The sequence below is a fragment of the Papaver somniferum genome, unplaced genomic scaffold (assembly GCF_003573695.1).
Source record: "Papaver somniferum cultivar HN1 unplaced genomic scaffold, ASM357369v1 unplaced-scaffold_107, whole genome shotgun sequence".
Taxonomy (NCBI): domain Eukaryota; kingdom Viridiplantae; phylum Streptophyta; class Magnoliopsida; order Ranunculales; family Papaveraceae; genus Papaver; species Papaver somniferum.
Genome location: NW_020619603.1, coordinates 12,506,853 through 12,531,704, shown reverse-complemented (window position 1 = coordinate 12,531,704; position 24,852 = coordinate 12,506,853). Strand labels below are relative to the sequence as shown.

The 24,852-nt window shown below is 38.2% G+C and overlaps 2 protein-coding genes across 2 annotated transcripts; one reads left to right on the top strand and one right to left on the bottom strand.

Moving 5' to 3' along the window:
• Positions 1 to 55: 55 nt before the first annotated feature.
• Positions 56 to 877, top strand: LOC113328075 (F-box protein At4g22390-like). Its single transcript, XM_026575167.1, has one exon. The coding sequence runs from the start codon at positions 56 to 58 to the stop codon at positions 875 to 877; it is 822 nt and encodes a 273-aa protein (XP_026430952.1).
• Positions 878 to 14,168: 13,291 nt separating this feature from the next.
• On the bottom strand, positions 14,169 to 17,271 carry LOC113328381 (aldehyde dehydrogenase family 2 member B4, mitochondrial-like). Its single transcript, XM_026575501.1, has 11 exons — positions 17,172 to 17,271; positions 16,787 to 16,924; positions 16,492 to 16,634; positions 16,212 to 16,365; positions 15,869 to 16,098; positions 15,694 to 15,783; positions 15,417 to 15,590; positions 15,181 to 15,318; positions 14,842 to 14,979; positions 14,689 to 14,750; positions 14,169 to 14,591 (listed from the first exon to the last, which is right to left on the bottom strand). Exons 1-11 carry the CDS (start codon positions 17,239 to 17,241, stop codon positions 14,318 to 14,320), a joined length of 1,611 nt encoding a protein of 536 aa, XP_026431286.1. The 5' UTR covers positions 17,242 to 17,271; the 3' UTR covers positions 14,169 to 14,317.
• Between the last annotated feature and the right edge of the window lie 7,581 nt (positions 17,272 to 24,852).

Sequence of the window (24,852 nt, the reverse complement as noted above, 5' to 3'; positions counted from 1 at the left end):
AAAAAGTTTTCTTTCATCTTGGAACATGGTGTTAACAAATTACATTGTGTAGAGCATGATGATTATTCATCAGCTGCAGTACTATCATGCGAACGTTATCGCGAGTGTGAATGTTAAGGAAATTCGTTTTCCTTTCATTTGTTCTGACATCTCTGAGGTTGTGATTTTGGGTTCTTCCGGTGGGGTGGTTTGTTTAATTTATTTTTTTAATTGCCGCCGTATACCCTGCATTTGGAATCCCTATACTGAAGAATACAAACTAGTACCAATATCAACAATATTATATCCGTTTCAACAGTATGTAGATGTTCGTGCAAACGGATTTTGCCATGATTATAAGACTGATGACTTCATATTCGTCAGTATTTCGGGTTCTACTCTTCACCCTCTAAATTACGATGGATCTGTCGTCAGTATATATTCACTGAAATCAAATTCATGGAAACAACTACTTATCCCTAATGAGTTTCCCTTTCAGTTTGGGAATCATACAACACCAGGGGTGTTCTTTAGCGGATCCCTGCACTGGTTTGCAAAAACAGTTTTAGCCCCCTACTCTGAAGTGTTGATTGCTTTTGATGTTGAAAAGGGGTTTGCACAAGAAATTCCACAACCACAAAGTCTGGTCGACGCTGATGATAAATATATGGACGTGTTCGATGGTTGTCTTTGTATGCTTTGCAGTACTAAAGTGAACGGTTTTGATGTATGGAAGGTGCATGATTATGGAGTACCGGAATCTTGGATAAAAATCTGGAACATTCCTCGGGTGGAAATGATTGATGAATCAATGTTTCAATACTTGAGGAGGATAAAGTGTTTGAAAGATGATCAGGCTATTAGAGATTGGGTGCTACTACGTCTTCAAGAAATATAGTTCACCGTTACTGGTTTTGTATGACTTAAAGAACAAAACTGGTAGAATCTTGAAAATCGGCGAAGGTATTTTTAACAATGTATCACGCAAACCATTAAACCTGGAGACTTATATGAAGAGTTTTGTTTCTCTTAACTCGAACACCTATGTGGGAAATATAGAGCAGGAAGAACGAGTTTTAAAGGAAGAATTGATTTTTCACAGACTGATTTTTAATCCTATGTCAGCCTTTATGAATTAAAGTGACAGGAAGATAGCGTTTTTGGTTCCGTCAGGCAACTCAGGCCCGTGCCGTGCAATTGAAATTGAGTTATAAAGTTTTATTTAGAAGAAGATCGATCTTCTTGTTAATTGTTATGTATGATCGATGGTTTCATCATAATAAAAATATAAACAGTAGTTGTAATTTTGCTATGTATTTATTTGTCTTTGGGTGTTCAAGAGTTCATTTTCATTTCTTTGTTTACATCTTAAACATTTTGTAGCTGTAAGAAATCTTACAACTACACTCCAATTTACCTACTACGCAGACTTATGTTGATCTCGAGATAGAGAAAGTGTAAGTGAAGTTCCTCCTGCTACGTAGACTTATGTTGATCTCAAAGTCATTCGACTATTTCTGTAACCACCATGCATATAATGAAAAACCCAAACCCGCGGACAGAGATCTGAGTGATGAATCACATAAGTTAATCGTTTCATCTATATTCATGCATTTATACTTTACATGTTCTATTCGATATTTATGGTATATCATGTTCGTATATTTTATACTTCATTCATTATTTATCTTATTATGCGAGCTAAGAACAATGATTGTAGTTGATGAGACGAGGAAGAGTATTAGGACTCTGAGTCAAGGATTCGACATAACCAATTCATCCTCCTCAAACGCCGTTTATTTACTATATTGTCATGAGTATGCGCGCATCATTTGTGAACACTCTGACAATGATCTTTGTGTTCACACTCTATATTATAAAGGAGAATAGTTTGGCTGACGTGGCGACCTCACAATAGTCCCCATGTTTTCTCGCAGACAAGAAAGCCACGTAGACATCAGTTTCCATCTAATAGACATCAAGTATGGGTGCGTCTTTTGATCAATAGTTGTTACCCTTACAGGATATACGAAAAGATTCAAGCAAATAACTGATAAGATAGTTTCCTGTACAATCATGACTTATAACTCAACCGACACGACTCTTCAATAGCATAACTTTATATATCGAATACAGATCACACCAATCAAATTAATGCCGCAAACCCCCTGTTCTTCTCTAAAGGTACGAGTGTTTCTGATTGATGCATTTGCGAAAAACCTCCGCCAACATTTACATCGTTATATAGATCATCATCATATTCATCGTCTTCTCCCACCAACTATTCAATCGAAAAGGTAAAAATTTAACTGTCTCGACTCTCTGTTATAGTTATAGTTTTGCACATTGCAAGTTTAGATTACTTAGCTAATTAACTTAATATTACATCGGTTGTTTGCGTTTTTTACTCTGAATTTAGTGGCGGGATTAAAATGACAAGTGGAAAACAAACGTTATATGAGCAATCCATGAACTTTTTTTGAATTATTGAAAGAGAAACGATAAGTGGAAAAGTATTTATGAGACCCGTAAAGGAAAAGCAAATAAATTAGAAGGTTTGATTTTTATTTTGGATTTACGGAATGCTTTACAATCTGTACAATGGCCTCAATTTGTACCTTTGGTAGGTTTTGGTTTCACTATCGCCTGAAAGAAGAAAACATGTTCTTTTAGATGACAATTATAAAATCCAAAATAAACAAAAAGTAAATCATAAATGACAATTCATAACTTCTTATTCATCACTCACATTTATATTTAGTAAACCAACCAACTCAGAAATGTACCTTAAATCTTAAAAATAGTTACAGTGCCCTGTTCTAGGTGATGTAGTTCTTGAGTGCATGCATTAATGTTGTTGAGGATTATGTTTAACATGTCATTTTCTGCTATATCAAATGTTTTATTGTTTAACCGGGAGGATATTGAAATTTTGTAGGACGGGAAGGAACAATTTCTTATAAACTTCAAAGTAGAGAGGTGATTGGATTTCTTTTGTCGTTCTTACTTTATGGATTAAAGGGAGTTGAATGCCCCATTAAAGTATTGGCTTGGTACTGCTTTTGGACCCTGATATTGTTGGATATTGGACGTCTGCACATAACCTGCCACAGCAGTGGCAAACTACCAAACAAGTTGGCCATGTTTTACTGCCAGAGCAGTGGAAAACTGCAACAACGTACTACCAAGCAAGTTGGCGTGTACCCACAGCGCAGGTCTTGTGTACAATCCGAGTCTTATGTAAACTCCGAGTCTTGTGTACACCGTTATGGAAGCTCTAACTTTCCTGTATTATCTTCATTAGTTGTTTTAGATCCTAGGAATTTGCTGTGATATATTCACTATATTAGTAAACATATATATATACTCAATAAAAGATGATAGTCGATACATCGGTGAAAACTATTCCATATACAAACTTTCCATATACAAGTTTTGTATTCTAAGATGGTATCCTTGTAGATCCTAGGAACCTTAATATCAAATCTTTCGCTTCATCTCTGTCCTTATTTTCTCTTCATTCACAATGACTGCATCCGATCATTCATCCCCAAACTCTCCAGCTCACAACTCTTCCGGAAATCCCACACCAACCAATGAAACCCACATCAATCCTTCAGGAAATCCTAGAACCCTAGACCCTTACATAATTCATCCTAGTGATAACCCTGCAACAGTGTTGTCTTCTCCTCTTTTGCAAGGGGATAATTATGGTTCCTGGGTGAGAGGAATCACAAAATCCCTGAATGCTAAGGGTAAGCTTGGTTTTGTTGATGGTTCTCTCCCTCCCCCAACAGATGCGTTGCAGTTCCAATGTTGGAAGAGATGTGACGACCTTGTAGGCAGTTGGCTTCTAAACTCCTGCCAACCATACATCAGGGCTAGCTGTTTATATGCCCCCAATTCTCATGCTATCTGGAAGGATTTACAGGTGAGGTTTTGTGTTTCCAATGCTCCGATTCTTTTCCGTTTAAAGTCCTCTATTGCTTCCATCAAAAAGGAATCCATGCCTGTTTCTCTCTACTATACAAAAATCAAGACACTGTGGGATCAATATGATTCCCTGGTTGCTTCTACTGAAGCTTGTATTTGTGGTGCTGGAAAGCACATGATTGAGAGACTTGAAAGGGAGCGTGCCATGGAGTTTCTGCAGGGTCTGCACGACAGGTTTTATAACCTTCGCAGCCAAATCCTAACCATGGACCCTTTCCCCACTGCACTCCGTATTTTCAACCTTGTTCAGCAAGAGGAAGAACAACAAAACATCACTGCTGCTCCTCTTCCAACAGTTGATGCTGCTGCTCTCAGTTCCAATCGTCACTTCTCCTCCAGTTCTCGACCTCCAACGAACCAGAATAAACGTCAGCGTCCATTCTGTGACTATTGTAACAGACTTGGTCATGTCAAAGACAAGTGTTATCGACTTCATGGTTTTCCTGCCAGCACCAGTAGCTCTCCATCTCCGGCTAACAGCAATATGCATCTCACTGCAGCAACTGCAGTTACACCAGCTGATGCGTCTGCCATTCTGCATGCTCTTCCGACGCTGTCTGCTGACAAATATGCACGTCTTTTGGCCTTAATCAACCCTGCGCCAGAATCTGCACAGCTTGAACCTCGTGCCAATTTCGCAGGTATCACTTTATCAACCTCTTTTTCCGATCCTTGGTTTGTGGACAGTGGTGCCACACACCACATCTGTAACTCATTGCATTATTTTCATTCCTATATGCCTGTTAAATCACTGATTCAAATGCAACTACCGGATGGATCATTCTCCGTTGTTAAGCATATTGGCGAAGTTGTTTTCTCTCCTACCCTTAAACTGTCAAATGTGCATCATATCCCTAATTTCAAATTCAATCTTATTTCTGTGAGTCAGTTAACTCGCCAAACTAATTGTGTCGCATATTTCTTCGACAATGTCTGCTTCTTTCAGGACCGTGTCACGAAAACAATGATTGGTCAGGCTGATTTTATCTCTGGTCTCTATCATCTCCAAGTTCATCCTCAGCAATCTTCCAATACAATCTTATGTAATAAAGCGTCTGCCGATGTTTGGCATTGCAGGCTAGGTCATCCTAGCCCAGACCGTCTCAAATTTCTTTGTCGTAATTTGATTATATTAAATCTAATTCTACTCACTTCTGTGATGTATGTGCATTGGCAAAACAAAGTCGTTTATCTTTTAATAAAGTTTCATTGTCTTCGAAACGCTGTTTTGAACTTATTCATTGCGATATATGGGGTCCTTTTATGACACCTTCACTCACAGGTGCTAAATATTTTCTCACCATAGTCGATGATTTTTCACGCTGTACGTGGATTTATCTCATGCACACCAAAAGTGAAACTTTTAAATTTATTAAGTATTTTTTTAATTTTGTTATTACTCAATATTCTAACAAAATTAATCAAATCTCCACTGGTATTCAAATTCCATTTCTTTCATCCTTGCAAAAACTGCAATCTGATAATGGCTCGGAGTTTTTATCCCGAGAAATACAAACATGGTTTCGAGACCATGGTATTCATCATCAACGGAGTTGTGTTTCCACACCTCAACAGAATGGTGTTGTGAAACGTAAACACCGTCATCTCCTTAGCGTAGCCCGTGCTCTACGTTTTCAATCCCATTTACCAATCACTTATTGGGGTGAATGTTTACTTACAACATGCTATCTTATTAATAAAATGCCTACTCCTGTTTTGCAACATAAAACTCCACATGAGGTTCTCCTTGGTACTGTCCCTAATTATCGACATCTACGTGTTTTTGGTTGTTTGTGTTATGCTCGGAACACAAAAATCACTTCTAAATTTGATCCTCGAGCTAAGCCTGGTATATTTCTGGGATATAAAGGTTACATTACTTTGGATTTTCTAACAAAGACAACATTTGTATCCAGAGATGTTATTTTTCATGAGCATCTATTTCCTTTCAAATATGCTAAGTTAACATCTGACAATGTTATTGTCCCCTCTATAGATTCTGATTTTTTCTATGAGGAATCCAGGTCTGATGTTCCACCAGACCCTGTGATAGATATATCATCTCCTATCTTCTCACCTCCTTTGCAGGATGCTAACTCTGGTTCATTCACAGAAGCTCTAAGTGACGCTACCTATCATGTGACTGACTTTATACCCAGTTCTCCGGGCGTAATTACTGATGCCATAGTTTCTTCTCACCCTATTCCTGCTACTGACAATATTTTACGCAGATCCACCAGGGAACATCATCGCCCTTCTCACTTGAAAGATTACATTTGCTCTGTTAACAAAGGTACATCCCACTCTCTATATCCTCTTACAAATTATATTTCTTTTGATAAATTCACTCCGCAACATCGTGCTTTTCTCTCTTCTGTTATCACCAATGATGAACCACGATCATTTACGGAGGCCATTAAAACTCCAGAGTGGCGTGATGCCATACTTCGAGAGCATACGGCTCTAAAAGATAATGATACCTTTACTATAACTACTCTTCCCCCTGGAAAATCTGCCATTGGTTGTAAATGGGTATTCAAAATTAAATATAAACCGAATGGTGACATTGAGCGTCGTAAGGCACGCCTGGTTCCAAAAGGATACACACAACAGGAAGGTATTGACTACCATGACACTTTTGCTCCTGTTGCTAAATTGGTCACTGTTCGTGTTTTATTGTCTATTGTTGCCATTTTCAATTGGCCTCTACACTAACTAGATGTCAATAATGCTTTTCTACAAGGCGATCTTCATGAAGAAATTTATATGAAACTACCTCCTGGTTTTCAGAAAAAGGGAGATACTCGTGTTTATAAACTCAATAAATCTCTATATGGTCAAGCATCTCGTCAATGGTTTGCTAAATTTTCTACTGCATTACTTGAGGAAGGTTTTATACAGTCACGTGCTGATTATTCTCTTTTTCTTTTTCACAAAGGCGTAGTTTCTATTTATGTTTTGGTTTATGTCGACGATATCATTATTACAGGTAATAATACCTTTGCCATCCAAGATCTTAAACATAAACTGGAAGCAAAATTCTCAATCAAAAACCTTGGACGTCTGCAATACTTTCTAGGCATTGAAGTTTCTCGTTCTCCAAAAGGTATTTTTCTTGGGCAACGTAAGTATATTGTAGACATTGTTCAGGATTCTGGTCTCTTGGGAGCTGAACCTGTTGCTTCTCCTATGGAACAACATCTTAAATTATTACCAGATTCAGGAAATCCTCTACCTGATCCGAGTATTTATCGGCGCTTAATTGGTCGACTACTCTACCTTCAGGTAACTCGTCCTGATATCACTTATTCTATGAATTATTTAAGTCAATTTCTGCAACAGCCTTGTTCTGGTCACTTGGATGCTGCTTATCGTATGGTCCGTTATCTCAAAGGTACTGTTAGTCATGGCATATTTCTCTCTGCCACCAGCTCTTTGTCACTCGCTGGTTACACTGATTCGGATTGGGAAGGTTGTCCAATTACTCGTCGTTCCACGGCATGATATTTCACCATACTGGGCGATAGTCCTCTCTCTTGGAAATCCAAGAAGCAATCCACTATTTCTCTCTCTTCTGCTGAGGCAGAATATCGCGCTTTAGCCAGGGTAACTTCTGAGTTACAATGGTTACATTATTTATTCACTGATCTTCGTGTTACCATTCCGAAGCCAATTCCAGTCTATTGTGACAACCAGGCTGCTATCCACATTTCTGAAAATCCGGTGTTTCACGAACGCACTAAACATATCGAAATCGATTGTTATTTTGTTCGTGAAAAATTGATGTCTGGTCTTATAAAACCAACCTATATTCCATCTGTAGCTCTGCTGATCTCTTCACTAAACCGCTTGGTGTGGATCACTTCAAACGTCTTGTCAGCAAGTTGGACGTTCGGCCTCATAATCCTCCCGCTCCAACTTGAGGGGGGTATTGGACGTCTGCACATAACCTGCCACAGCAGTGGCAAACTAGCAAACAAGTTGGCCATGTTTTACTGCCAGAGCAGTGGCAAACTGCAACAACGTACTACCAAGCAAGTTGGCGTGTACCCACAGCGCAGGTCTTGTGTACAATCCGAGTCTTATGTAAACTCCGATTCTTGTGTACACCGTTATGGCAGCTCTAACTTTCCTTTATTATCTCCATTAGTTGTTTTAGATCCTAGGAATTTGCTGTTATATATTCACTATATTTGTAAACATATATATACTCAATAAAAGACGATAGTCGATACATTGGTGAAAACTATTCCATATACAAACTTTCCATATACAAGTTTTGTATTCTAAGATTGGATCCAGGTTGTATTACAAAGGTTTTGGTTTCAGTATCATCTGTACAAGTCTATTAGATTTCACTCAATCACTTGCAGGTGTGTGTTTATTCCTTTTGGAAGAACGGTACTTATATGTTAGGAAACAAGGCGGGAAACTAAGTCTATGGTTTAATGAATTCTGCGCTAATGATATCCATGGTAATCTTTCTTTCCTTTTCTTTTTTTTTTTGGAAACAGAGATCCAAAAGTATACCCATTACCAAAATGCATCATGAGTCCACGACATTGAAATGGAAAATGCTTTATTTGGTAAAGAGTTAGTTTGATTATGTCACGAAATCTTAGTTTACGGTACTAGTTAAGAGTTAGAAAGATGGTGCAATATCTAACATCAAAGCCCAATAAATTAGTGTCAGTCCAATATATCCAAGTTAGTTGACAACTAAATGTCGAAGGGCTTGAAACTTAGTTGATGTGTAGGTCAAGATCTTGATAGTCTTTGGATGAATTGTACACTTAAATTTATACATTTATGGAGTCAGTACTATTAGCTAGGTGTTTGTTTAAATTGTGCTCTTTTTTATGCTGAAGTAAACAGAAAGGACAGAGAGTTAATATCCATTTTTAAGTCAAAAAAAAAATCAATTTATGTTGGGTTGGTTACTTAGTAGATGGGTCTGTATGTAAGAAAAAATAACCGTTACTTTAGTTTGTTCATTGATTTACTATATGGACGTTCATCTTTGGTCTCTCAAAATATAGTCATCAATATATGTTGGAGATTTCATTCTTAGTAAACCAATACCCAAGGAAATATGCCCTTCATTTTAGCTTAAAAAATGAGGTGTCTTTTTGTCTCTTCCTGCTGTGGGTGTGAGTTAACATTGAAATATGTTTGTAGGGTTCTAATTAGACTTTAACTTTGAACTCCTTTAAAATTCTGCAGTGTGATTCACGTTAGTCGTTTTGGTGATGCTACCAGATTTTGATCAGAACTTAAGTTTTTTGTTGAACATCGGTAATACGGGCGATGCAGTTTTATCCGAAATATATATCTTCAATTAGGAAAAGTTATTGGCAAGATACTTCTTATAAGTTCTAGCCCGCGCAATTTGCACGGGTTTACTGAACTTGTAGATAATATATTATATCATAATCATAATATAGTAAACTTGTTTGAATGTACGACTTTTGTGTCTCTAATCTTCTGCGCAATAAGTTTGCTGTTATAGTGTCCTTGTTCAATATTATCTAGCACGTCATTGTGTATCGAATCTTTCCACACTACGCATTATATTAACTATGTAAATTAAGACTGGTCTAGATTAACATAGTTAAGTATGTTCGTGTCATATCATATGTAATTATTTATCTGGCACGTCATTGTGTAACTTTGTTTGCACCACGAGTAAAATTGTCATATATTGAGCCAGATTGTAGCCTGAGCCACTATTCAGCTGTCATTCAAACCCGCTAACCAGTCAACCGAAGAAGCTCACCAGCCTGCCCAACATTACATAAATTCAATGACCGGTCAATGGTCAAAATCAACACCCGGTTAATGGTCAAAGTCAACCATTAGTCAACTATCAAAGTCAACCGTCAGTCAACTGTCAAAGTCAGGTTGCAAGTCGCACCTCTAGCCAATTTTCAGTCATGTTGCTAGCAGTGCTGCCAACCAATTTCCAACTAAGTACTCCGCCCCAATGCAATCTGGTTTCTAACCATGTTGCCAATTGTGCCACCAACCAATTTCCAGCCATGCTGCCAGTCGCGCTTCTAACCAGTTTCAATTAAGAACTATGCCACACTTCCAGCTAGTCTCTACCCATATTGTCAGATGTGCTGCCAGCCAACATCCATCCATAATATTTCGATGCGATTAATGCCATCCAGCTGGCCAAGCGCCGGTCAACTAATAAAGCACCCATCCATACTGCCAGCTCGTTATGCCAGTCAAGCAAGTCCGCCAGTAGGTCATGCCATTCAAAGCTTGAGAGTCACCATCAACAACATAAAGGAACCAAGAAGAAGCCAGCCAGTGAAGAATTAATACATGCATGCAGATTCATGCAGAGATAATTCAAGGAGGCATGCAGGCAATTTCATGCAGAGTTAATTCAAGGAGGCATGCAGGCAGTTTCATGTAGAGTTAATTCAAAGAGGCATGCAGGCAGTTTAATGTCATTTAAGTTTATCTCGAAATTAATTATTCAACTGTACAAATAGTGATGCCCTGGTAGGGGGTGAAGGGAGGGCTAAGACGGAAAAATCCACTGTAATCCTAAATATCAATAAAATATCACTCCCCAAGGGGATTCGTCCCTGGACGTAGGCAAACCATGTCGAACTACGTTAAATTGTGTCTCTCATCTTTATGCGAATTCATGTGTTTTAACTCTGTTTTCCTCATCATCACCAAAATCATCGTGTTTAGTACCCGTAAATATTTGAGGGTGCAAATGATTGGCGCAGACTAAGGGGACTACGAGAAAAGAATTCGTGATTTCCTATTAAGAAAAGTAGTACAAAATGCTTCAAAATCGTGTCCGTTAAAAAGCAGTTTGAATGTCTTGAAAAATCACTGCTGCAGCCCAGTTCATCGTAACTGTTGTAGTCCAGTTTAATCGATAATATTGCAGTCCAGCTGACCGCAACTGCTGCAGTCCATCTTCACAGTCGGAGGCCACAAAAATTGACTCATTGGGAAGATCGCTAAAACTGTTGGCAGGATGTTCGATCCGCAACATGTTCAAGTTCAAAGTTCGAAGAAATTTCTTTCAATAAACGCATCATCAACATACTCAAGTTTGTAGTATGTTAAAATCACTATTGTCATGTTTGCAGGTTTGTCTAGTTGCCTACGTCTCTAGGCGCTTGCAAACCCTAGAGAAAACTTCCAGAAAATCATTACGAAAGGATCCTGAAAATGTCAACAAAAGCACCCCGAATAATCATTACAAAAAATTGTTGCAGAGAAGTTCAAAAGAAACGGCAACAATCCACAGAAAACTGTTGCTGAAAATTCAACTATAAAGCTGTCACAAACAAGCCGTTGCGAAAAGTTTAAAACATAAGGCCGGCGGCCAACCCCGGCGATCATTCCCAAAATCGTTGCCGAAAAGATTAAAGAAAATAGTTGTTGAAGGTCTAAAACGAGAATCAGTTGCTGAAGGTCCTAAAATAAGTTGCAGAAGGCTAATACCACTATCAGTTGCTGAAAGTCAATAAGATAATAGTTTTTCTAAAAGTCTATAACAAATGGTAGTTGCTAAAAGTCTAAAACAGTTAGAGCCTGCGGCCACAACCGACTCAGACTAAGCTCATCAGACAACACCGGTTTCGTTTACCCACGTCAACGTTTCTGTTGACCCACATCAGAATAAGCTGACCTACATTAGGTGATGTTCACCCACGTTAGGTGTCAACCACCCACATCAGACTTCGCAGACTTTCCCCATATGCTTTCTTCAAGGTGAATGTGTTCTCAATTCCGGTCTTGGTGCGATTATGGGTTATGTAATTCCCAAGGAATAATCTCTGCAACTGTGCGAATGAAGTCACCGATCCTTCGCTCAAGTAGTCGAACCATAGTGTGGCCTCCCCTGTCAGACTCGTTGGGAAATACTTGCACAACACCCCCTGATGTTGAGCCCATGGCATTAGTTTTAGGTTGTAGGCTTTCATGTGTTGTACCGCATTTACGGTCCCATCAAAGATGTTGGAAAATGTAGGCAACACACTTTGCTTGGATGGGGGCTTGTAATATCTCACGCGATAATGGAGATCGTGCCGCTTCTTTGATTGCTTCTTCCAACTTCATTTTTCCTCCTCCTCGTCTACTATTATTCCTCAAGGGTTCTTTAAGTTTCTCAAGTTATTGCAATATAGTTTGGTTTGCATTGGCTTGTTCTCTTTCTCTCTGTACGACTACCTCTAGTGCTCCTTGTTCTGCTGCGCTTCTTTCTATAACTATTCTAGTTTCTTGTTCCAAACTAGTTTCCCTCTTGCACCTTTGGTTCTCGCGCTTTGAACTACTTCCTCTTCTTTCATCATATCTCCCTTGTCCATGGAACTCTCTCCTTCAATGGTTCCTTCTTCTCTCTCTTTTTTCATGCAACATTCTTTCAAGATTGCGGGCACCTTCCGTTTCGCGTTCTCTTTCTCGTATTTCGTGTTCGTACTCATCATGATCGTTTTGTCCTTCCCTTTCCTCACTATGACATCTCCTCCTTCTTATTGATGAACTTCTACTTGTTTGTGTTTTAGTTTTCCCAGTTTGAGTTTGCGTTAGCATATTCTCATTTAGTCGATGATTTTCTTCTACCAACAAGGCGTTTTGTCTTTCCAAGTTCGACCATCCTTCTGCCAATTCTGCATCTCGTGCTCTGCTTCGTTCTAGTCCTTGCCTCAACTCTCTTTCAATTTGCATGTCTCTTGCGAGACGTTCTCTCAACTTTGGATGGTTTGATCATCTTCATTGTCGGGGTTTTCACCTCTTTCCCTGTCACTTGTTCTTCATCCTCCATAGTGTGAAGGTCAGTTGTATGCATACTTCCCTCTTCGTATATGGTTCCTTCCCCGTGATTACTTTGTTGTATTGGATTTTGAGGAACAACACCACAGTTCTGTTGATCTATCTCTATGATGGAACGTAGGCTAGGGTTGCGATTTTGTTGGTCTGCTCCTCGTCTTTCTCCATCGGCTGAAGTCTCAACTTCATTTATATCTCTTCTTCTGTATGCCACTTTGTTGCTTCTTCCTGTGGCTATGACGCGAGTTGCTCTCGACGGAGTTCGCACCATCTTGGCAACCAGAGATGTTGGCGAACAGGATTTTCACAGAAACTTGACAAGGGTTTGATTGTTGTTTCAGCCTATTTCGGTAGGGATAATTTGTTGGAGTTCTTCTCTCGACAGTTTCAATAGTTCATGTCCCTACATTACTTCAAGTGACGGTGTGTTTACGAGGGTTTCATGATAATGAAGATGTTTCAAAGTAAGATTTATGTAGGTTTGACGAACTGCTCTGTAGGTTTGACTAGGCTTCTACCTACTAACTAGCAGGTGAGGATAATCCTCTCTGTTTCTAGCGCCAAAATGTAGTTGCGAAAAATTCCACAACTACACCCAATGAAATGATAAGAACACTAAGTCTAAGTCATGAAGTAAAACGTAAACGTTAATGATATTATACACTTCTATACACTAGATATGATCTTCAAGTAAGCTTTTCTATTAAATATATGAAGTTCTTACAAAGTATCACAAGGATTCAAGCTCTTAACAATGGAAATAACAAGTAGGATAAAACCCTAAAGATCTCTTTCTGTTCTTCTAGAATTGATATTATCCTTACTACTTGGCTGAATTCTCTCTCAACCTTCCTCTCTCTTCATTATTTGAACTCTTATATAGACAAATATCTAGGTAGAAGACAACTGGGTTCACGTGCAAGATCTCTATTAGATGATCCTGTTCAGCCTGTCTTATCCGCCAGGCTTTGTGGAGATGTCACTTTCTTTCGCGTGGCTGCTTCGTGCTCTTCTGAATAGGTGTCGTGCTATGCTTGTCGCGTGGTCGTTCTTCGTGTTTCTTTCTTCTCATCGCATAATTACTCTTCGCCTAGTTTCTTTCTTAGTCGTGTTAATGATTTTCTTAGTCAGGGCGAGGTTGTGATTTAGCTCTATGCGATATTTTGCCCCTACAGTTATGTTGGCATTTTTATTCGTAATTGAGCCTAAACGAACTTATTGTTGCAAAAATATAACTCCGAGAAGTTCTTTTTTTGGGATAAATATAACTCCGAGAAGTTTCTTTTTTTGGGCCAAGGAGAGAACCTTTCGGGAACTTCAATAGAAAAAACCATGCTAGTTGCATCACCTACCGTGGAGCAAAAACACCAAAAAATAGCAGAGAATTCAACGTAGGCATTTTGTTAAATGCATTTCCCCACATGGGCATTTATTTAAAATTCCCAAAACGTAATTGTCATGTTAAAGAGTACTCCAAAGAAACGGCGTCACAGACAAGACGAGAAGTAATAAGAGATCCCAACACTTATTAAGGTTATAACCAAGCTGGATTCTCCAAAGAAGTAACCACGGCTTTCACTTGCAAATAATTATCAAGACAGTATACTCCCTTCTCTCTTCCGTGCCCACTCATCTTGTACCCACCAAAAGGAATTGCCGCGTCAAAAACATCGAAGCAGTTAACCCATACAGTTCCTACTCTTAACGCACGCGTCACGGTGTTTGCCGTGTCTATGTTCTGGGTGAAAACTCCTGCAGCCAAACCGTATGTTGTTGCATTTGATCTTTTGATCACCTCGCTAATATCTCTGTAATTATGGAAAAAGATATTGTTATCTAAGTGATGAACAAAAGAATATTTTTATATGCAATGAGATGAAGTATAATGATGAGTCAAAATCTTACTTGAATTTCAAGATGCTCTGCACGGGTCCAAAGATCTCTTCCTTTGCGATCAACATGTTATCCTAATTCCGTACACATTCAATTTTGTCAGTTGAAGGCGCCCGATTATGGTTTTGAAAAAGAACGATGGTTTAGATGTGTATGATACGATACCTGGACATTTGAGAAGACAGTAGGCTGAATATAGAAACCCTTGTCGCCAAATCTCTCACCACCAGTTTCAATGGTAGCACCGCTTTCAATACCAGATTTAATGTAATTCATAACCTTCTCAAATTGCTCTAAATCAATCTGATATATTCATAGGAGAATCCGACAACATCAGTGAACAAACTCGGAGAATAAAAGAAATGACTAGCTGACCGAGCTGATCTGTTTTTCTCTCGATCAGTACAGAATCACTCTAAATGAAATGAAGATAAACTACAATACCCACTACGTGATTAAATTTCACAAAATTAAACTGTGTTATGCAAAGTGGAGATAATTCACCTGAGGACCTTGTTCGACACCCTTCTGGAAGGGATCACCAACAACACGTTTCATAGCACGAGCCTTAGATTTCTCTAAGAACTCGTCGTAAACTTTTTCATGTACAAAAGTACGAGACCCAGCACAGCAGCATTGTCCCTGAAGAAAAATCACGTTTAGGATCTTGAAATTCCACAATTCATATCTATGTAAGCTAGTCAATCAGTTCGTGCAAAATTTCCAGTAGATTCACTTACCTGGTTAAAGAATAGAGCAAAGTGAGCAGTTTCAACAGCCTTGTCAATGTCGGCATCTTCACATACAATGAATGGAGATTTCCCTCCAAGCTCTAGGGTCACTGGCTTAAGGTTGCTTCTACCGGCCAGTTCAGAAACAATCTTGCCGGTTTCAGTTGATCCTGTGAAAGCAAGCTGCAAAGAAGTCGGCCTTTTTCATGACTCGAGAGAACAAATTACGTGTTCATTCTACATACTTCAATGCATATTCTTCTTTAGGTATAGGAAAATTACAAACCTTGTCCACATCCATATGACTAGCAAGAGCTGCACCAGCTGTTGGACCAAATCCAGAAATCACATTCAGAACACCTTCAGGAAGGCCAGCCTGCAAAGAACAGTACAGAGCTTAGAAACCTAAAGCATTCAGAAAATGAAGACTAAACTACTGCAAATATATTACGAGAACCCACTTCATGGAGCAGCTTCGCCGCATATAGAGAAGACAACGGTGTTTGTTCTGCTGTCTTTAGTACAATACTGTTACCGGTTGCTAAAGCCGGTGCGACCTTCCATACAAACATGAGAAGTGGAAAATTCCATGGAATAATTTGTCCAGCAACTCCAATGGGCTCATGTAGGGTTTGCACTTGGTACGGACCATCAGCCTGAACTGTTAGACCATGAATCTTATCGGCCCATCCTGGGACAAGCAAAACAAAACCATAAAGTGATTACAGATTTACAGTTGCCACAAGTAAATTAAATTTAATGGAACTTCAAATTTTTGAGGAAGTGATCAGTTCCTTAACTCACCAGCATAATATCTAATTAGACGTGAAATCATTGGTAATTCAATTTGAGAGGCCTGTTCATAGGTCTTTCCAGTGTCCCATGACTCGAGTGCTGCAAGTTCATCGCTATGTTTATCGATCAAATCCGCAAAGCGAAAAAGTACCCTTGACCTTTCCTGTAAAGCCAAACAAACTTGGAATGAAAAAAAAAATCTAATTGTTCTCTTCCAATCCGATCAACCAAATTCTTGGCTTACTGAAGTAAAGTAAATTTTTAGGAAATTGAAATCAAAAGTAGTTACATAAGCTGTCATCTTTGGCCATGGTCCCTCGTCAAAAGCCGTGCGAGCAGCGGCAACTGCCCGATTGATATCTTCTTTATCACCTTCAGCAACATGAGCAATAACATTCCCTGTCCTTGGGTCATGAGTTGGAAAAGTTTTTCCTGTAAAGAGTCATAAGTTTATCACCTAAATAGCTAGAATTCAGGTCCTAAAATATTCACTTTGATGCAATTGGATCGTAGACTGACCAACAAATAGCTAACAAAATTGAATTCGAAAAAAAAATAAGAACGAAGAAAAAATCAAGACAAACCTGAAGCAGAATTCACAAATTCCCCGTTGATAAGAAGTTTTGTGTAGTTTACTTTAACTGGTGGTGTAATTGGTTCTTCAAGACCAATAGCAGTACTATATCTACTTACACTGCATCTTCCCAAGTTGATATTCTTCCCTAAAATTATTTATAACAAATTAAAAGGACAAGGCAAGATTCCATCTTTTGATTCGAAACATCTTTAATCTCTGATCCAAACAATTAATATAACAGCAAAGTATTATACGTACATGACATGAATTCATCAAATTTGATTGAAAAATGTAAAAACATTATCACCATTCACCAAAAAAGAGGAACCAATGTAAGAGCAAAAGAAATCCATGATATATAACTAAACGAAAAGTGTCAAGATAATACAAACCTTTTAGTGATGAAAGTACTGAGGTACCAAAGGTTTTAGAGAGGAGCGAAGAAAATTTTCTAGTTGCCATGGCTTTGATAGAAACTCTCTTCTCACTGAGACTGATGAACTCTTAGATAACTAAGACATGAGAATCATATATTGATCCTATATTCTCGTTGTTAGCAATGCCCACATGCGTCTAGCAAGAAAAAACAAGAGAGAACGACTAAAATAATCATAGAAATCTTCTCGTGCATCAGTTAATTTTTTTTCCATGTGTTTCGAGCATTGGAATTTGGTTCATACCTTTAATAAATTATTATGACTTACTAGCCCCAGACACATGCTATGCTCGAGAAAAATTGTGAGTAATTAATCTTTCATATAATAATTAATTTTCATTTGCCGTCTAATATAATTTTCAGGTTAACCAGCCATGATTCAATCCCCAAGAATAGATCGAGCTCTAGAGTTTATATTGTGTGCTTATCCTTAAGTATAGATACTTAATAGAATACTACTGCTGCTCACCCACTTAAGTATTATCAGATGGCCTAGCCGTTGGAGAGTATTTATATAATTTTATGTAGGAGTAAAATATCGCACACGTTATTAATCAAGCGAAGTAAAGAATACAACCTAAGTGAAGAGCATCGCACACAACAAAGTTGAGATGACGCACCAGATGATGTTAGCAAAGTCACGAGTAAAGTGTGAAGAACAGTGCGAAGAGGTACGCTATGCGAAGATGAGCGATTGTATATGAGCGAATGTGTCGCATAGTGACCCCGAAAATAATGGGTTTCTTAGCTGTCATCTACTATGTAAAATCCTATATAAAGGAGAGAGGTCATTACCTGTAGGGGGTTCTGGAGTAAGTCTTGATCAAGAAATAGAAGAGAGAGAAAGTAAATCTATGGCAAATAGATCATTGTAATAGTTAGATCAATCCTTGTAATTCTATCCACATTTTATAATAAGAAGATGATTACCTAAATTCTCATTGAGTGATAGTGGAATGTATTTGTCAGATTAATGACAACTACATTTTTGGCGCCAGAAACAGCTCTGGATGATAATTCCTGATACTATATCATAGATTTTAAGGAAAAAAGTGAGATCCAAAAATGGTAAGGATTGAATCTATTGTTGAAAAAAGAATGACAACTAGAAGAAGTGACAGAATTGCTGAACGAAGACGAATTACAAATCTTGAGCAAGAAGAAGAAAGAGTGGACGAACATCAAAGAATAGAAATTCCAATTGGATCTCAGCGAGAACAAGGACAAAATAATGATATAGATTATGATAGGGTGAGTGTCCATACTGCAATGACGGATTCTACAGACGAAGGACAGAGAATTGGGAACGAAGGACCAATTACAGCGAGTGAAGGAAATGTGACGATTGTAGAGCTTAGGCAAAGATTACTAATTGAAATAAAAAGAGAAGAAGAAGAGCGTGCGAATCTAATCCGTCAAAATCATGATTTACGAGAAGAGAATTTTAGACTACAAGATTAAAGGTCAAGGAGTGCTACATGCTCAAGGTCAAGATCAAGTAGAAGTTCTTCCCAACAGAGTCAATCTAATCGAGGAAATGATAGGCGAAGGAAACACATGGAAGTCATTGAAGAAAACTCGCAAGAAAATGAAAATTTGGAAGATCAAGGGGAAAGGAGATGTATAGTTGACTTAGCAACTAATCGGTATGAACACCCACGTGAACTTCTTCGTCGTACACATATTAATTTTGAAAGGGAAGAAAAGGATCCAAGGAAAGGACAGATGATATTACATGGCAGAGAAATATTAAGAGACGAATATGAGCACGAACGAGAGACTGCACGTGCGAGAAATAGACAGAAAAGAAGGGAAGAATTAGAAGATAGAGAATTACAGAGCGGATTGCGTCAAATTGATTATGATAATCGAGTTAGGAAACGCGAGCGTCATCACATAGATGATACAGAACAATGTCGAATTACCCCACAAGAAAGAGAAATATCAAGACATCGATATGATCGCACAGGTAAATACTGATAGAGTAAAAAGTGAAGCAAATACTGAAAGGCGTAGGCGAAGAAGAGAAGAAGCTGAACAACAGGAGATACAAGAAGCAATATGCCAAAACAATCATGAGAACAGATTGAGACAAGCAAGATTAAAAAAACCCATGCGAGAAGATCTGGATCAAGCATTAAGCAAAGAAATTCTTAAGGAGATGTCAGAGTTAAGAGAAATGATGACTACAAAAAGAAATGATGGAAGAAGACAACTAGAGGAAGCTGGAAAAACTCCATTTATAAAGGAAATTCAGAGAGCACTGATACCTTCTAAGTGCAGTTTACCGGCATATACAAGTATATTTGATGGAAGTGCATGTGTGATACAACATGTGAAAGCTTATGCAAGATCTTTATTACAATGGGGAAATAATGATGCAATAATGTGCAAGTATTTTTCTTCAAGTTTAGCAGGTGAAGATTTGAAATGGTTTGAAGGACTACCTATAGAATCAATTGGTTCGTTTCATCACTTACAAAATGTCTTTTTGGGGCAATACATAATAATAATCTATCCAGACCAGGGATTAAGACAGCATTCGGACTTCGCAGAAGAACAAATGAGAGTTTGCGTCATCCAACGATACGTTGGAGAACCATGTATAGTGAAATGAGAAGACTGGTGGATGAGCGACATCTTATTCTTGCATTTATTAATGCTCTCTTGGCAACAGATCTATTATATACACAAATCTTCATAATAAAGGATACAATAACAATGTCGGAGCTGTGCGAATTTCAAGAATAATACATAGCACTTGAGGAAAAGCAAAGAGATATGGAGTCTTACCCAGTCGCAATATCTTTTTTGAAAGGTGGAAATAAAAGTTTACTTCCAAGACTGACAAATGCTATTGCGAGTACATCGCAGGGAAATCAGGGAAGGAATAATTCAGAGATGGAACAAAAATTAGTGGCTATGGGCAGTGCAGATCAGGCCGAGTTTGATAAAGAGTACAGAGACAAGCAACCTCAAAATTGTGGAGGTACTGATACGATTCAACCAGGAAGTGTTGCAGGACAACAAACACATTATAACAAGAAAACTGGAAGAATAGTGTGGGAACAAATAAATTTGCCAAAGTTGAATACTATGGTGGATAAAGTATGGGAAGCCACTCTCCTAATGGATGATATTCCAGAACCACATAATGTAGGCGAAGAGCTACCGCCAGGGAGGAGGAGTAAAGAATTTTGTGTCTATCATAGATTCCATGGTCACACAACAAGAAACTGTAGAAATGTGAGGAAGATTATATTGCGAATGATTGAGCAAGGAAAGTTGGACCATTTCTTACTAAAACAACCAAGGAATTTACCACCACCTCCACCTCAAGGAAATACATATGCAAAGGAGAAGGACATGAATACATTTGTTATTGAAGTGGGCGCAAAGAGTTTATATTGTAACTCGATCATGCACTTATTCAAAAACATAGAAGATTTTCATGATAGTGTCTTAAGTCGAGTATATGAAAGAGATGTTGAAGGAAGGGAAATTATTAACCTGGCAAAAATATCACCCTTGAAGGAATGGCAAAAGCAAAAGATATCGTTCAGTGCAAATGAAATACCAGGAGGAGGAGAATCACATGAGTGTCCACTGGTGGTGCGATTGGGAATTAATCTGAAGCCATTGGAAGAAGATGAGGAAGAAAATGAGAAAAACACCTGGGCGATAAATAGGATACTTATAGATACTGGAGTTTCTGTAGATATTCTGCTTTATCATACATATAAAACCATGGGTGGAAGAGACGATGAGTTAATCCCTTCAACATACAAAATCTATGGCTTTAATGGTTCTGCGAATAAACCTAAGGGAGAAGTGACTATGAAAATTCTTCTACAAAATTTACCAACAGATATCACATTCTGTGTTGTGAATGTTTAGTCTCCTTATAATGCTATCATTGGAAGACCATGGCTGCATGGTATATTAGCTGTTGCATCAACATTTCATCAATGCATTAAGTTTCCTTTACCTCAGGGCGTTGTCATTATAAGAGGAGATACAGTTGAAAGTAAAAATTGCCAAGATATTGATGTTGACAAATGCGAAGCAAGAGAATTCAAACGAAGGAATTGGAAAAAATATGCGGCAGATAGTCAAAGAGCAGAAAGACTGATGGTTGATGCGGTGTACGAGGTTGGGGAAACAAGTATGCGAAGTGCTGGAATAGATTCTTCTGCGAATAAAATATGTTTCAAGATTAGCAACACAGTTTATGTGGAAAGAAAAAGCGTAGAGGCAAAATATCAAAAATTGGAGGGTACAATGAATTTCGCACAAAGCCAAATCAATGGTTATGCGAATGAATATTCTGGAAAACATATGCGAACTTAAGAAGATTCAAAAGGTGCAGAAGATAATTGAGTAGAATGAATAGCGTACCTGATTTTCTTTGAGCAAGATGATTCGATAAAAGCATTTATGTACTAGAGTTGTACGAAGTAAAATATTGGAATGAGAAATTTTAATTTCATACGGTAAATCCATAATAAGAAAACAAAAAGAGATATATTTATAATAAGACATTTATAAAGGCTACAGAAAATGATATATTATCAGATTGGCTAGGAATCCGAATGTGGCGTGCAACCTAGTTCGCCTATATGCAAGAGACAATATAGTAAGACCTATCGCACGTCATAATCGGAAAGACCTAGAAGGCATGACTCAAGGGAAGGCTACACCGACCCCGGAACTTGAGTTGTGGAGATTTGGGGTGAGAATAAAACGATAATTCCCATCCGGGAGAGATACCTTAAATTTTCAGTCTAAGATTGTAATCTTATATTGAGAGCCTAAGGTGAGAAAGGCTCTCCCAAGGAGTGCAGAAACTCGATCAGGGCGTCGAGGTACACGGTTGAGTCAAGAAGAGTGCCCGAGGCGTCTGGAGAGTACCTTGCCACTCTTGACAAGTACTGACTATGATGCACTCGGTCCGAAGAAACCCCACTTAGGGTGCAGTCTTGTAGCTGAAAGGTTATAAGACTGCGAAATCAACTGGTTGTTGAAAAACTGGATGGGAAGAGCCATAATCTTAACCCGATAGAGGTAAGATTCCTTGAAGTGGAAACCAGGGGGAAGATAAGGACGGCACCCTCCATTAGGGAGCTGAATTGTGTCAAAAGTCGTAAATGTCACAAGACTTTTAACTCATACGAGTATTAAGACTTGTGATATTTATGCGAATTAACCTGAAGAGGAAATAATACAAGAAAATGATAAGACGAGATCAATGGGTCAATACACTAAGGTGTAAAGACTGCCTGCGATTTCGTCGCACATAAAAAGAGGCAGCGTAAGACCTTTACATAGGAAGGGAAAAATAAGACCTCATAGATAATACAAAAAAAAGAAATTATTCATGAAGTTCCACATGTGCTCGCACCAAGAGAATTTTATGATAAAGGATAACAATCATACTTGGCCTATGAAGATATGACAAATAACAAGAGGCAAGAATGGGAATGCAAAGGAAGTGTTATTTGCCCCATTTTGATAGTATTATATGCATATGAAGAGGTCATAAATATGAAGCGAAGAAAAGAACAATTATATTAAAAAGATGAAAGTTGAATTTACAAGAATTTACAACAAAAAATTACAACAAGAAGAAACGATCAATTTTCATCTTCCTCGTTCCGCTCAGTTTCAGAATCACTAGTTTCTGCTTCAGAATCTTCTTCTCCATCAGTAACTTGGATATCAGGAATGGGTACATTTTCGGGAGTCACTGGAAAATTGTACTTTGACAAAAGAATACCATTCTCCAGACAAACTCTTTTAACAACAACCTCACGAGAGCGATTAGCATAGTTACTGTTGTTTTGGATTAAGTTGAACCAATTTTCCTTCAATTGTTGATACTTGGAGTTACGAGCGGATGATTCTTCTTCTTTAGCAGTTAAGCGAGTTTCTAACTCTGCAATTTTATTTTGATACTCCTTCTCTTTCTCTGCGAAGTATCAACAAATGAGTTAAAATTAACAGAAAATTATTCTTAAGAGTATGAGTGAAGATCAAAGAACAACAAATGACCTTTATAATTGGAAATAATGTCTACGACCAGTGTGGAATGCTCAGTGTGAAGGCTAACATTTACACCTAAATTATTTCTAGCATCGTTCATAACTCTAGCAGCCCAATTAAACTCAGCTTCACTTTCTATAAGGAGTGGAGATCGAATTAAGTTTCTTTCCTCAATAAGTGCGTCCCTCTCACGGAAAGCTGAATCACGTTCTATTTTAAGTTCAATAATAGATTCTTGAAAATGTTTTAGTGCCTTCGCACCCCTAAGAGCGATTTCATCTTTTTCAATAATAAGTTTGTTCTTCTTCGCCTCCAATACTTGAATTGCTTCCCTCTGCTCATAAAAGCGTCATTTAAAGTTATTGGCAGAGAATAATGCACTTTAAACTCCCAAGGTTGGTAAAGAGGGAAATCTTCGGGAAGAGGATCGTCAGAACCATCCTCAGCTTTACCAGATACAAAGGAACCTTCTAAAATGACAGGGCAATTAAGTCAACTAGAATCATTGGATCTGCGAGCAGCATGCTTAGAATTTGAATTCCATTCAACATCTCGCATAATTTTCTTATCTTCAGCGATACCATCTACTCTCCTTCTGCGAACAGCCCATTTAGTTACGTTACTTTTCATAACAGCAACGTAATAGTTGTTAAAGAAACTATCGAGGGTATAATCAGCGGGATCTACAATTTTATCATGATGATCCTCTTTTCGCATTTTATCAGGGTAAGAATTTCAAAGACCAGCCGCGCGACGAGCATACTCTAATGGTATCCTAATAGCATCACCACTCAACTGAAATATTCCTCGTGAGAATCTATCATCAGCAAGAATACTATAGAAGAGAGGAATATCGGGGTTATATAGAGGAATTAGTAGAAATTGAAGTTGACCTAACTCAACAATGATTTTCGGATTATTCCATTGATCAGATTTGATTAGATCAAGGTTAAGTTTTGATGCGAAATTAGATAAAGGAGGAAGAAAGAGTTCATAACCCCTCTGATTGAATTCAGTTTTTAATCTGTTAAATTCAATCTCCATCTTTTTACCAGCAGGAGCCATTGAAGAATGGTAATGAATAGTATAAACTTGAAGAGAATGTGAAGAAGAATAAAAGGAGTAAGGTAGAAGAGAATATATAGGAAAGCGCGACCCGTTTTTCAAGATTTATTCTCATTAATGCGAAGACTTGAACGGATAAAAAGATACGGTTAAAAAGGACGTGTCGAAATATAAGTGGTTAAAAGGACACGCGTACATAAAGAGAACTTGAAATAAGGGAAATTGTCGGTAAAATTAAACATAAAAGGATAAACATGTGCGGTGACATAAGATGGAAGTTTCTCATATCGCTCACTCTGAAGGATAAGTGAAATGAGAAGAGGCAAAATGTAGGAGTAAGATATCGCACACGTTAGTAATCAAGCGAAGTAAAGAATACAACCTAAGCGAAGAGAATCGCATACAGCAAAGTTGAGATGACGCAACAGATGATGTCACCAAAGTCACGAGTAAAGTGTGAAGAACTGTGCGAAGAGGTACGCTATACGAAGATGAGCGATTGTATATGAGCGAATGTGTCGCATAGTGAT